At 48.6% G+C, this 14,556-nt stretch overlaps 1 protein-coding gene across 1 annotated transcript; it reads right to left on the bottom strand.

The window, feature by feature from the left end:
• Positions 1–4,184: 4,184 nt before the first annotated feature.
• On the bottom strand, positions 4,185–5,081 carry NCS54_01503700 (HNHc domain-containing protein; the record flags this gene model as incomplete). The annotated part of the gene is made up of 4 exons (XM_053160149.1): positions 4,185–4,236; positions 4,292–4,637; positions 4,687–4,853; positions 4,900–5,081. The coding sequence occupies 4 exons, from the start codon at positions 5,079–5,081 to the stop codon at positions 4,185–4,187; spliced, it is 747 nt and encodes a 248-aa protein (XP_053016124.1).
• Positions 5,082–14,556: the final 9,475 nt, after the last annotated feature.

The raw sequence follows: 14,556 nt of genomic DNA, 5'->3' as shown, positions 1-14,556 counted from the left end.
TTCGATTGGCTCATGTTCATCTCCCATCTCTAGAAGGGGCTCAATTGGGCGGGCTAGTTGAATCAGAGAAGTCTCAGTGCTGTGTGCCGTTGTCCTGCGGATACTTGACTTGATCAAAATGTCGCGTGAGCACCGTTGTGGCTCTAGGGTCAGCTTTAACACTCGGGCAGCAGACAACGTTTCGAGGTGGAGGTCGTTGAGTGCAAGGCGTCGACTGTCTTCGGACAAAAGGAGCCGCAGCAGCCTCTGTCGCGCGCTGATGACTTCAATGCTTTCAGTGACGGATTGCTTTGTCAAGAGTCGCTCGAGCGTGATCACCACAAAAATCCAACAACAGGGATAGTCTGACTGCTGAGAGCATGCCTACAGTTGGTCAGTTTGGAAAACAATGCTGGGGCCTGATTCATAAAATGTAGTAATTGTGTGTTGATTGAAGGTTGAAGAAGTGTAATCTAGGGGCGCGTTGCGCGTGTACAAGACATCTCGGTCCAAGCGGATCGGATCAATGATATTCCAATCTCAACATTGATAGCGTCCCGGTGTGATGATCTGGAGCTCCAAAGAGGGTAAAGTTTGAGAAAACCACTGCTCCAATGACCTGGAACTCATATCCTTGCTCGGGTGTCGCAACAGAGAGTCGTAGATAAGAATGGTGGCCCGCGACTCATCAATGGTAACCCGACAGAGGACCCAATGGTTGTAATCGAGATGAATGGGAAGGTATACGATCTGGGTGTGTTGTTTACGGGCATCGAGAAGAAAGCTTGGCATCCTTGGTCGTGGTGTTCTTGTGTGAAACCAGAGCGGGTCGAGGAGGTGTGGACGCGAGCTGGCAGAAGAGTCAACATCATGACTTGCCAGCGTGAAACAACAGAGAAGGTTGAGAACATCGTCGGTGAGGCAGACATCACCCTGGAGCTGCTCAAGAAGCCTTTTGGCGGCACTCTGGGCTATTTGACGTTGTTTATCGCCCCGGTCTTCCCTTTCTTCGTCATCAGATATGTCCTAGTAGTTGATCACGCCTAAAGAGCGGATTGTTGTGGCTGGCGATTGATCCGGGGCGTCCTTGTGTGCAGTGGCAGTGCCTTCGTCCAGAGAAATATCGGGATCCACCGAGAACCTAGGCATTCGACGGCCCATTTTAGGCTCTAGCACGCTGGAATATAAGGGACTGACTTGTTGCTGAAGCGAGCCGTCTGGTGCAACAGCCTCTGCCGCGTCCTCCAGCATAGCCTCGGAGGCCAGGTTCCTTATTCACTACCAAACTCGCTGGCTCGGCTGTTGACTCCATGAGTCCGTAACAGGTCTTGACACGAGATGGAGATAATTCGGCTTGTTCATTGTTTGACGGTCTTGCCGCCGCCATGGAGAATCTTCTGTTGATGCTGCCTGATGCCAGAGGTATGGACTTGTGATGAGGAAGTTGGAGTGTCAGTTGAGATGGATACAATTGCATGTGAGCCTGACGAGGAGGACTGAGAGTAGGTGTCAGGCTCCACTCCCCAACCCTTTAGAGCTAGAGGGAGAAAAGCGGGGTGCAGAGTACGTACCTTTTTTCCCTCATCAGTTAGTGGTGCGGGGGGTCTCGCCGCTTTAATCTGGCTCAATGAGCGACCGGGCACTGTCAATCCTACAGTCTCGCGGTCAAAGAGAACGCGAGGGAGGTTTCACTTGATATCTGCGACATCCTTCTCGTTGCATATCACGGAGTTTCTGTTCGGGACGGCGGCTAAGGTTGTTTATGCGCCAGGAAGCCCCTCTTCAGAATGACTTTCTAGACCTTAACCAGAGTTTAGATAATCACAGTGAAATTCCAACCATCTGAGGAGGGTTAATGTTCCTAATGAATCGGGCCAGCAGCAGACTCAACGCGACTAGATGCCCTAAAGGAACCTCAGTGTTCGTGTTTTAGGAAATAAGATGAAAAGCTTAAATCGGTATCGACAGTGATCGGCCCTATGGTCTTGATCATAGATTGGAGACCAACCTGGAACCGCTGTCAGGGTTGTCAAGCATAAATGGCTTTATGTCTGACTGGAATCTATTTTTGTTTCCCAAATGTGAACGCTTTGCTTGAATTTGGAGGGTGGCATGTGCTAATAGCTGTGTCTTTGTTATTATGGCCGACGCCTTCCTTTAGAGTTGTCATAAACTACCAATACGCTCTGAGACTTGACCCCCAAGCCCGCTAATTGAGGTGCGAGCTTGCTGTGGAGTAGCCCTAAAAAAACTTACTTGTCTCAGGAATGCCAGTACTTGTGTTATTGACACGCGTTCACGTAGCATTGTGATGTCTAATCGTCATTTTTTTGCTATTTTGCTATAGGACCCTCTTCTGCAGGCGAACGAGTCCACCACTAAACATAGTCACTTACTTTAATTTAACTCTCCATTCCTTCGCTTTCTTGGGCCCCGTTGTAGCTTTCACCCTGTATTGGCATCGCCATCACAAAATCCAGCTCCGTTCCCCGGCGGCTCTAGCCTGATTCTTGGTTTCCTCATTACTCGATCAGTCTTGCAGAAATGCGTCAATGATTAGAATTTGGTGCAATACCGCATCGCCAAGCGACAAACGCGAGCCAGCTGCCCTCCTAGGTCAATATGCTACTAAGACACGTCAATATAGGGTGGAGGATTCTACGGCCGTGAGTTATTTAGCCAGCAGCGGCAGGACAAAAAGAAGGCCAATTCGTACCATTTAAGACGATAATTATGTGTGAGCAGACCTGATGCTTGGCTCTATGGGTCACCTTTGCCAATTGTTGAATGAATTTCTTATGCAGCGAGCTAGTTGGCGAATAGAGCGTACCTGCTGTGGATTAATAGTCCATTTCCACTTGGGAGAGGCCCAGCCTCGCCACATAACGCAAGATCCCAAGGTACCTGGTCCTATATCTAAGCAAGGATGAATGGACATATAAGTTCGATGAAATTCCGCGTTTCAGGGCGCTTATACTTTCGTATCCTATATGTCATAAATCACGCCAGCTTCCATAGTACAAAGGCTATGCACTCGCCACACAACAGAGAAGAATGGGGTGACAAGACGAACTGCTGAGAGGTTCGGGAGAATTTCCCCATTTGTCACGCCGTTTCAACCTATACTTCTTGACGAAACATGCGGGCCTGTTGACTTCACCTTCTCACCTGCTGCGTCTCATGTTTGATCATGTCAATTCTATCTTGCGTGATCTTATCACCCTGGGTTTACGTCTTCATGTCTCTCAAGTCAGATTGAAGGTTTCGACATTATACTCGCCATTATCTTGCTGCTATCCAGAAATCTCGCACAGTCATGAAGACCTTTGTCTTGCTCAACTCTACGGCCTCGTCCCAGACAAAGAAGCCGTCTTTGACAATTGCGGTGAATGGCTGCGGAGCTTCTGGGTAAAGTGTCTGTCGTTGGTAGCATGAGATTGAAGATATACTCAAGCCTTGCTACTGAGACCGAGCAAGCACTACCCAGTCAAGACCTATTATAATTCATGGTCTTCGGGATATAGGCTCCTCCTTCCTTACATTAGGTTTCATGTGTAAGGCATTTCATCGTATTTATTCATCAAGAAGAACCGCCCTCAAGACAATTCCTCTGTCTTCAATTTATGCAACTCCCAGTTTACATCAGCGGGAAATTGGCGGCCATTCAAAGGCGTGATGTGAGTGTCAAATACCCTGTTTGGAGCCCAGTCATGAATTCCTTCGTCGTCAGTCTTACAGTCGTCCAATCTACTCCGCGTGCCACCACCTTCGTCTTCAAGTCCCTCCTCCACATCGTTCCCCTTTGGTGCTTGGCCTTGATCATGTCGGGTGGAACGTGATCTTTTAGATGGGTCACCCACCACGACATCCCCGGGGCTCGGTGTTATAGGGAAGTTGGTCCTTGAGCTGAGGGCGGTGCTTGTGCCGGATGTTGCTATTCCGAGGGACATGATCTCGGGGTACGGTGTAAGTAACGCCATGTTCTCGATGCAGCACAGTTCGTAGTGATGGCGTAGGGCCTCTCGATCAACGATCGGAGGTAAAATTGCCTTTTGACTGTGGAACCCTGTGAGCACGTCATATGGCATGAAAGCGCGGATACGATGCGTGTCGGGATGGATGGAGAATAATCGTGCATCGAAGAGGTCGTGTAGATGAGTCAACAAAAGGATGCCAGAGCTGTTGCAGCCGGCGTGAGCTATCCTCTAAGCATGCATCATCCTCGACTTCATGATCGGGGTAAAGGTGGTAGTGCTGCTGTTCGACGATATGACAAGCCTGTAGCGCTGGGCCCACGGCTGGAGTGAAGTACCATGATTGTCCCTTGCCAGACACAGCGCAGACATTGGACGCTTGAAGACACGAGGACCGAAATTTGGTCACAGTGCTCTTTGCGTAGTCAAGTGCAAGAGTCATAGTCGGCGGCGCAACCATGCCAGTGATGTCCTCCTCGTCTGCATCGGCCGAACCATCCCTTGTCGGAGACACGGAGCCAGACACGGTATGCTTCGGGGGGGGGGGAGCAGACCTGCTCTTGCCCTTGAGAGTCTTTCGAAGAGGCATTATTGCGTGTCGGGGATCGGCAGATGGCTTCTCGGGCAGGAGGGAGCGGGGTTCGTGCCGGCGGACGGGCTGGGGGATGTGCTGGCCACATTTTGCTACGGTTGCGTTAGCACTTGGAGGGGCCGGGAGATCGCTTCAACAAACTTTCGAGATGTCTATTCAGTGAGGAATTTGAAGGCAGGTTGCAGGGTACATGACGGACGATGCGGAAGCTCAAGACATTTGGTCGACGAATGTCAGGTGTCGAGAGACTAAGCACAGGAAGGTGGAGGCCTTCTTCCCAGAAGAAGGCTGGGCATGAGCTCACACGGCTGGGCGAGTCAATCAACCCAGACGCGATTTGATCCCATGCGCCACTGGGGCGTGGAACCGGGGAACTCAAAGCAGAGGCGTAACTCATCGACGACATCACGGAATCTCACCAGATCGCTATCCGATGGGCGGAAGAGCCCAGCGAAATGGCCACGGCCTCTACCGACCAGGAAATGAATATTCCAGCCCAGAGTCCGGCCTGTCGGTGTCACTGCTGTGCTGGACATGATGAATTTGGGTTCGATTGTTAATGGTTGGAGGATTGGGTTTAGCCCCATCCTCAGTGGGGTGGGTGGTTTGTTTGTGTCCATATTTCGTTGACCAGAAAACAGCAGCAATGCAGCAAATCAAGAGACATGACGAGCTGCCTCCATTACATAGTTCCATAATCTCATATGCTGTGAGCTTGAATTTTCTTCTTTTTTCGGTCTTTTTCTTAATCTATACTCCGTTCTCGCGAGTCACTTCCTAATCATTATACCTGGTTAAAAAGGCATTTAACCTGATATGGGACTCTGAATCGTCACATACCCTATAATCTAGAATAGCAATTATTATAGAATACCTTTTGCAGTTAGTTATTTTTTTAATACCGTTTACGTTGTACACAGGATCAAAGAACATATTAATAAGACACATATGCATTAAAACCTAATACTATAAAACACTGTAACTTAGATCAAATTAAGCTTATAAGTATTGAAACGTAATTATGGAAAGGTGAGTCGCGCAATGCAAGATGCCAAACTGCAGTTAGTAAATAGCTGCTAGCAGGACAGGACGATGTTCAATGCAACATCGGCCTCGAATCGTGCACCATTGTAGTTGTTTTCTCTCCGTCTTGCCCCGCCCCGTTCATGGATGATTTCTTCGCAGCGTGTTTCACGGAGGTTCTCATGCCGCCATCTGTTGATTACTGGGTTCTTTAATATCATGCCTCGCGCTTCATTCTAGAGACGCAATCAAGATGGACATACAGAGTCCAGCCTTGGAGGACTCCTCGCCCAGAAAGTCAAAGAAGGATACCTCGCCGTGAGCCAGGGAGTAGGACTTTCTCCGTTCTTTCCGCAAGACCCAAAATATCTGGCGTGGCGTAGTTGGTTTGCTAATCAAGCTGTGCCAAGCCTCTCTTACCTCGAAACTCCAGACAGTGCACCGCATTGCTGTTTGAAGAGGGTTGTCTTATGTCAAGGCGCCATACACTATTTAAGCAAGGATTTCTCTTTCAAGCAATCTCTGTGAGATTAAGAACAGGTTCGAGACGGCTCGAACCCACGCACCCCAGTTGATGGTGGCATGCTAAATTGACAGCCAAGAAAACCCAAAGCAACCAGTCGGTTGAATGCGTGATAGATGTTGCACCAGATGCTCCAGGGTACAACTCGCTCTGTCTGGGACACTTTATCTAGTAGAGTTCGACCTGCTGTTCTGAAAACGTAACATTAGCCAAGTGCTCAGTTATGTCGCCGGATATCCAGTCGGTGCCGGTCTTCGAAACTCGGAGCGCCGCTTCATGTTTCTTTGACAGTGGCAGTAGAGGTGTTGTCCAGAAATTATCATTGCTCCGGGGGCGTGGAACCATGATACCGGCGGTCTGTACTAGTGGATGGGTCTTTTCGAAATCTCATGTTTCAAGGGATGCCTTGTCTAAGGAGTGTGTGATAAGTATCTTGTGCGTTGAGCTTGGAGAATCTACTGGCTTTCCTTGGACTGGTTTGGGGGAACAAATGATTTGGTTGTCTTCATGATCAGACTTGGCCTTCAATAGTCCAACTATAAACCAACGACTAAGTGCCGCATGATATTATGCTTTTCCAAGTATTTAAATTTGAGAAAACCATGTGTATTATATGTCATTGCTTTCACCCGGACAGGCTCAAGCAAGATCCTGTCGCTTCCCACTTACCATCGTACAAAATACCCGTTATAGAGCACTCGGCTACGAATAAAACTTGGCAAGTCAGGTGTAAAAGGCGAGAAGATCGATTCGATTTTTTTCCTTGCGCAGTGATTAATGCCAGTAAGTTGGAAGTCGCTTTCTTTTCTTTTCTTTTTTTTTTTTTTTAGATGGAGATGGAAATTGTGTAATTAGGTTGCGGTGTTTTGCTGTATTGGGTTTTAATACCGTCATGTATTAATGACTATGTGTTTGGCTGTTGTGGCTCATGGGTGCTTGTTATCATTGCAGACAATAATAATAATGGAAATCGCGTAGTCCGGAAAGCAGTGCATCAAGCTTGGGGAGCCGCCATAATGCTTCGGACACTTAGGAAAATTCTAGAAAAACTCAATATAGTTATTTAATACTTGAATTATACAATTCTGTAATTTCTAGGTTTGTAAGTGCTGTATTTGATGTTGCACGGTCGATGGAATTGATGACATGTTTCTCTTGTTGATTTGTGCTCACTGTACTTGCAGAGACTGACCCCATCAACCGGCAGTTGCATTAATATGTTTAGGGAGATTTGAGAGGGGGTTACCCTGTTAGGGGGGATCGGTGTCTCAGGGGAATTCTCCCTTGTTACTAGTTGAAACTGGGTCATGCGAATTCACGAGAGGTATCGATTCAGTTTGCCGAGTTCGTCAACCTCTCGCCCTGGACCCCCACTCAGCAAGCCCAATTGCCTGTCTGCCGGCAAATTGGAGTGTTCTTCTTCAAGTAACTCCCTCGCAGTACCCACCCTTCCTTATATGGAGCTACTTGAACAATTTGATGTTGAAAGTCAGTCATCAATAGCGTCTCAGATGTACCGAGAACCTCCAGAATTGCTTGGTGCCATTACGAATGTTTTCTCTGGTCGAGCTCACAGGAATTCATACGAAGTCACTCTTACTCGACCAGCGCCAATGACAGATTGTTGCTAGCGGAGAATGGGCTCTGTGTTCTTAGTGTTGCTTTCGAATTTGCATAGCTCTTCTATTTGATGATGCGCATGAGCTCAATCTAGATATGCAGATGGCCTCACTTGCATGTAGATTTAATAGTGTCCGGAGGCTTGTGAGAAAGTGCCTTGATGGAAACTTCTATGAGGGTCTGCAATCCCATCAATGATAGTGTAAGAACACTAATAGACAGCATTGCCGTCACTGTAACATGATAGGATCACACAGCAACTCCTGAGCATTGATTGAGAGATTCCACTTTTTCAATGACGTATTCATCATACACGAGATCAAAGAACACACGAAGAGACACACAACAATATTAAAACCCAATGCTGCAAAACCCCATAAACCAAAGATAAAGTTAAGCTTCTATAGCCATAGAAACTTGATAGTGGAAAGATAATCCTCGCAGTGATTGATTGAGAGATACCGTACTCGGATAACAGGGACATTATACCATAGTATCTGAGTTGATAGCTGCGGCCTGGACAGATTCAAAGAGCAGCGTCCAATTTATTCTATTCTATTAAGATAGCGCTCTCTTTTTTAGCAGAGGGTATCAGCGACGCTCAAGAAGAACACGGCCATTAACACCTGACAATGATCTCATCTCTCACTGTCTCTCACATTTCGGATTTCCTCTCAATTTTCGCAACAGGTTAATGTAAGCCAATCGTCCTGGGCCTATATAGTAATACAAGATGTCGCCGCCTTTTGCACTTGTGGGGGCTTGCTTAGAGGCTCGGTCGATTCCCCGTGCCTATTCCATGTGGCACGGAAATGAAGACCCAGCACAGAATTGCGTGGGCCGGTCTCGACACCTCCAAGCAAATCTCAGGACTTTGACAGTTATCTCCCCATCATCAACGGTCGCGGCTAGGGGTGGCGGACGTGTGGTAATATAAGGTGCCCTAGCTGCAAAGCGAGGGACTTAGTCTTTCCCTTGCGACAGGACGCAACACGACATTGCATCCATCAGCGAGGCGGCCAGTCACTGTCAAACAAATGATGCCCAAGTTTGGTAACATGAGGGCCTCTCTAGCTGTAGAAGAAGCCCATGTGATCAAGGCCAATGAAGCGACCAGATCCTGGATCCGGGATGCAGACATGGAAAGACGGCTCGAAGCCCCCGTCCTTGGTCTTATCTGACCTCTACTGCACCATGACACCTATCAACCAACTCATTCACGTCCCAGGACTCATGGCCCGTAACAATGCCTTTGTATCTTCCGAGGTAACTAAGGCGATGGCTTTCATGTAGGGCCACTCGGGCGCTCTCAGCGAAACTGGCGGCAGACTTCCTTGTCTGCCCGCCATGCCAAAGTCGCTAGGCCATGTTATCGCAACCTCGACGAGCTGGCTGAGACTATTCCTGAGCTGGCCACTGAGATTCATGCGTGCCTGAGAGACGGGTAACTTGTATGAAATGGCATCGTTTGTTGATAGTGATCTATCATCTCAGGAACATGTCTCCCTCGTTTTGTATTCTCGTCCGTAGTCCGCTTGTCGAGTCCCTCCCGGAACTTGACCAACTCGACGCATTAAAAAACTACTCTACTACTTACGCTTATTAGCTGTGTAGGATCAGATAGTGCCGTTTACTAATACCATGAATCGCCAGTTTTTGATATACCGAATGGTGAATAAGTCAGAAGTTAGAAGAATCAATATCGCATGGGAGACCGGTGGCTGGATCTAAGAGGCAAGATTGAGTAATTGCTCGCAGGAGAACTCGACGACGTCGCGGGCGCTGATGAGCTAAGCCCGAATCTGAAGTTTCGGGACAGGCGATGACGGATAGTTTGAAACCTCCCTGGCGGGGTGGTATACGAATAGGAAGACCTGGATATGAGTCATAGGTTTAATATTTACTAGAGGTAGCTGGATACAATCTGGCCCTACCATGCTGCCTGAAGCTGGCCATGTCGTGGACCCTCACAGTCGCCCTATGGGTGGCTCGGAGAAGCAGGTATATCGGCCATATAGATTCCCAAAGTCCCTAAAGAGATCACTCAAGACACGACATATCTTGGCGAGGTAGCCTGTCAATGCATGGTTAGGGGCTTCTCCAACTGCCCTTCCCCTTAACTCATCGTCTCAACGAAACAATTGCATGCCTTTCACTGGACGTTTATCGTCTAGTTCTTTTTGTTGTTGGTATTAATGACGTCTCCAGAGGAGTTATCGGGCACAAGATCAAATAACACAATGATAGACACATGGCAGCAATCAAGGTCAATGCTGTATGGCAAACCATATGAGGACAATTTCAACGTCGTTTTATCAGATCCGGACGCACTAAAAGGAGCGATTCCCCCCCGCCTTTTTTTTTTCTTTTTACACAATCTCATCATCAGACGAGCTGCCAAACTTCCATGCAATCCCGGAAGTATGTTATTACCCCCATACATTCATATTCGTTTTGAATGGGTTTGCCAGTCATCTTGATAGTTTTTACGCGACATGTTCATAAGGGAAATGATGCAAATTGAGGATGTTGACCCGATATGTACGGTAATATCAAGGCGACGCTTCTTGATGCCTTGAGGGAAGTCATGAGGAAGAGAAATTTGCGAGGCCTCTCTGCAGATGGCTCCTCCACGCGGTCAATCCACCAGTCGTGGGGATTGCCATAAGCCTAGCCTGCGGTCCGGTGTTGGCAAATTTGTTCATGGTTTCCTGAGAAGAACGTCAAGATAGACAGCATATTTCTCTTCTACAGAGGGTACATCGATAATATCTTCGCCCCAATAACCGGAAAGACGTTACGCATGAGACCGCTATGCCCAGGCTGATATTGGACTGGGGATCCAAGGAGATTCTTCCCTTCGTAGATTGCGAAGCTCACATTTATGGCCAAGAAGTATGTGTATGGCCATACGAAAAAAAACCTCTCACACTATCGGTCCATCCCATAGAAACCTGACCATTACATCTTCGGGGTATGGTGAAAATGGAACTCCTTTGGATGTCCTCGCTATCGGCGAACCCTTCGTACTTTGAGGAAAGGATGAAGAGGCTTCATACCATCCTTTTTGGTTGGTATTCGTGATGTCTCCAAGAGGAGTTGTCGGACATGCCATACTTCGCTCAAGAGGATACCCGGAGCTAGGCTGGCAGTATTGGAGGCCTGGTTTTGGCAGGCGAAATGGTGATAATTAGCGACTGGCTCAAGGCATAGAGATCGGAAGAGAAGGTATCGGCGCTATTTGCCAACCCCGGATGCAATTCTGCCTGGGAACAGGTCAAACTCGGGCCGGTATGGGAGATGCACAGAGGATGGTCAACCTGGAATGGTGGCTCTCTGCCCACGTTCACCTCCATCATACGCTCTTTACCACGGATCATGGGCCTTTAGGGAGTGGCTTGCTAATCTGACTAGGGAAGTTGCCGACGGCAGGCCGTTGTTAAGGGCCAGCGAAGCTGATGTTAATGCCTGAGGTTTCCGGCCATGGCCATCAGCGAAGCCTTTAGTAGTACAGTGAAGGGAAACACGGAACGTCTACACTCTGGGGCTAAGGAGCCTTTTTTCCCTCTTGAATATAGCGAGTAAGGGCTGTCGTTCTTGCCCTGTTGATCTGACTGGGGTTGTCGTGGACATTTGGGGGATCAAGAGGGTGGTCACGTGGGAGGGCTTATATTCAAAACAAAGACCCAAAAGGAAGTCTAATGAATGGTATCTACGTGAGAGATAATAACTAGGTAACAGGCTCTAAGCCAAGGCACCACAATAGGTCAGGCTGTTTTCTCTGCCAGTATCGTGGCTATCTACCTCTATTGGCGGTGAGGGGCGACTCAGTGGTGGAGATGAAGCAGAGTTTCTCAAAGCAATTATCCTTGGCATGGGGAGCCCGTAGACTAATAGGCCTAAAACCATCTTCACAAGAGGGGCCGCATGGAAGGACTACGTCTTGGTCGTGCGAGCTGACCCCAGCACCCGATGCATAATACCACAAGGCAGAAGCATTCAGTCGGATGGATGCAAATATTGGGCTTATATTGCTCACAGATCGCGGTTGGGCCGAAAATGAGGATAGTGATGAGACGGTGGCAGTACGAGAGCCGAGGAGAATCGTGACATGGTTCTGCACTTGAAGCATCACACCGCGCTTCATCACGGATATTCTCTGAACTTATCCGGTTTGGCGTGGCCTATGACACCCTAAAGCTAGGCACTGGTCGGGAATGGCGTGCCTAGATGCTGGAAGTTATTGCCACCCCAGATCGCGCCGCGTCGCTAGTAATAAGACACGTCCTAGATTACAGGGCTCGAAAGGAGTAGTCCAAAGAAACAGAGTTGACTTGTGCGATTTAACTTGACCTAGTGGTCATGAAAAGGCAGAGTGGTTCATGGCAATAAAGCCTATACAGACCTAACAGTGAACATCGATGACAGGTGGTGAATTCCTAATGTGTGCTTGAGATGTGGCGGGGAGAGGGAGTCTGCTGAAAGGGATATTGGTAGAAACAATGGCCAAGTTTAGGCAGCGAGTGGTCTTGAGAACTCTGATGAATTATTCCAGGAGGTGGCTAGTGACACAAATAGGATTAAATGGACATGCATGTGATGTGTTGAATGAAATGCCGCTGCTAGTGAGGTTGGGCCTCTCCACCGCTGGCCGCTCTTTGTCTCTATACCGTTCACTGTAGTCTAAACTTCTTCTGAGTCTTGAATATAATCACTCCCTTTTGATGACAAGATCCTTGGCAATTGTATTCGTTTTGGTTTGTCTCGTCGCCTACCACAATAATGCCCGATCATATCCAGGCATCTTCGTCGACGATATCAAGGCAGCTTGTCAGGGCCTCCTTTGTCGAGCGTCTTTATCCATCGTCTTTGTAGATGTTGATAGCTGGGAAATATTGCCCGAACACGGAGAAGACGGAGGAGAAAGAGGATCATAAGTAGAACATCCGCATGGAGATACTTGAAGTGGAAAGTCAATGCGAAAAGAAGAAACCCCTCCTACGGGTGTCTTTGCCGCTATTTGGGAGGCTGGTCACTACTGGATTACTCTTTACTTACTTACAGTGACCGAGAAATAGATGGCAGTACGCCAGCTGTAGTATACAAAGCGCAAAGAGACTGGGGTGGCTTCGTAGCAGAAGCCTTTTAGAGATCGCAACTCAACTATTAATTCGGGTATGTATGTCAAGGCCAGGCTGAAACTTATTTCCGATGAGCCATGAATTAGAGTACTGCTACTGGCCTCTGTGAATATAGAAGTGCTGTTTCAGGGCGCCATGTGGCGACCATATCGCTGCCCTGCCTAACAAAATGATGGCCACGTCTGGTCCTAGGCCACGGCATATGGGTGTTCTTGAAAGCTTCTTGATTGTGGCAATTCATCTGTCACGTTCTTGCCTCTCACCCTTTCCAGGAACTGTGGGACAAGTCAATCGATCAAGCCCTACTCATCACGAGTGTTATCTGGCTCGGAAACCAAACCATCGCGAGAAGGGGGGGTGTTTCGCTGCCATTCTGAGAACCGAACTCTTCCCCTTGGAAAGCTGGGGAGTATGTCAAGAAGCTGATGAAGTATCTTGCGGAGGAGGTCGTGGATAGGGATTGAGCACTCTCAGCAAGGCGGAGATATTGCGTTCTACGAGGTGCTCATGGTACAGAGGCGGGATTGGATGCCAGCGCATCGAATCTCGATTATTTCAAAAACTGCTCCTGAACTTGAACTTGGAAACTCGGCTGATCCTGTTAATCCTTGACTATATACTATCTAAACCCGCGACCCCAACCATCGCACACGTCTCGCAGAATATGCGCAAAGATGAAACTGCGACATCAAGACGAGCTTCTAGCTACATGAGCACTGACTGAGGGAATGCGTTCCATCATCGCCAGCTGATGAGAGGATGAACTTGTAAGTTTGACTGCCCCTTCGCCACGACCCCCGATCCGGTCCCGCTCCGAGGCGGCCCCCTTCTGCCGGCCTGTTTCGGAGGTAGATTGCTCACGATATAAATACACCAATCAGCTTCTTCCCGCGAACCATGCGCCATCAGGGCTGAGACCACAGCCTGTATACTTGATAGAAACATGGCTGCATGCTACAGGGGCTATCTGAGATCGAAGCTTGAGAACTCAAGGGCGTCTTGGTAGTAACTCTCTTAACTCGGACTCGCCTATCCGGCTGGCACTTCCTTGGGAGGAGACCAAGGAAGGCGCCCAGACTCGCCGCGGCCAGAATATGGGAGGAGTCAAACACTTGGACGACTTCATCGACGCCCAGTGGAGAGTTCAATCCCAGGTCCTCCTTGAAGCCTCTCAGTGAGTGCCCTCAAACACCCACCGTGCGCGAGGGCATGGGTACCAACCGCTGAAACCGCACAGACCAGGACGAGGAACGACAGCACGTTGACGGCGGAGAGAGGACAAAAAAAAAAAAAACCCTGGGCTCGCAGTCAGAATTCTGTGGTTGAACCAGGTTTGGTGTTTTTTGTCCCTGGCTTGGCTGGTAGGGCAATTGATCTAGCCAATCACATCTTCATTTCCGTCGCCAAGCCGACGGAAATGTCGCTCTGATCAGCCCGTGGCGATCGGGGGGTGGGATAGCCTCAGGAACAACACACACAATGCACAGATTAAAGCCATGCACAAGGACAGCCCTTCTTTCTGATAAGATCACGAGCCGAGAATGCGGGCAAAAACTTAAACTATCTCAAATAAACCGAGACTTGTTTCTTTGCCTGAACAACCAGCATAAGGAAAGGGTAATACCCGTCGCGGTGAGCATAGCAGCTCAGGGAATAGGTTCAGTTCGATCGGGCGCGGGGGGATTGATCGCAGGGCGGTTATGT

This window comes from Fusarium falciforme, chromosome 14 (assembly GCF_026873545.1).
Source record: "Fusarium falciforme chromosome 14, complete sequence".
NCBI classification, from domain to species: domain Eukaryota; kingdom Fungi; phylum Ascomycota; class Sordariomycetes; order Hypocreales; family Nectriaceae; genus Fusarium; species Fusarium falciforme.
Note: the sequence above shows the minus strand (reverse complement) of the source record. Positions and strands in the feature narration are given on the sequence as shown.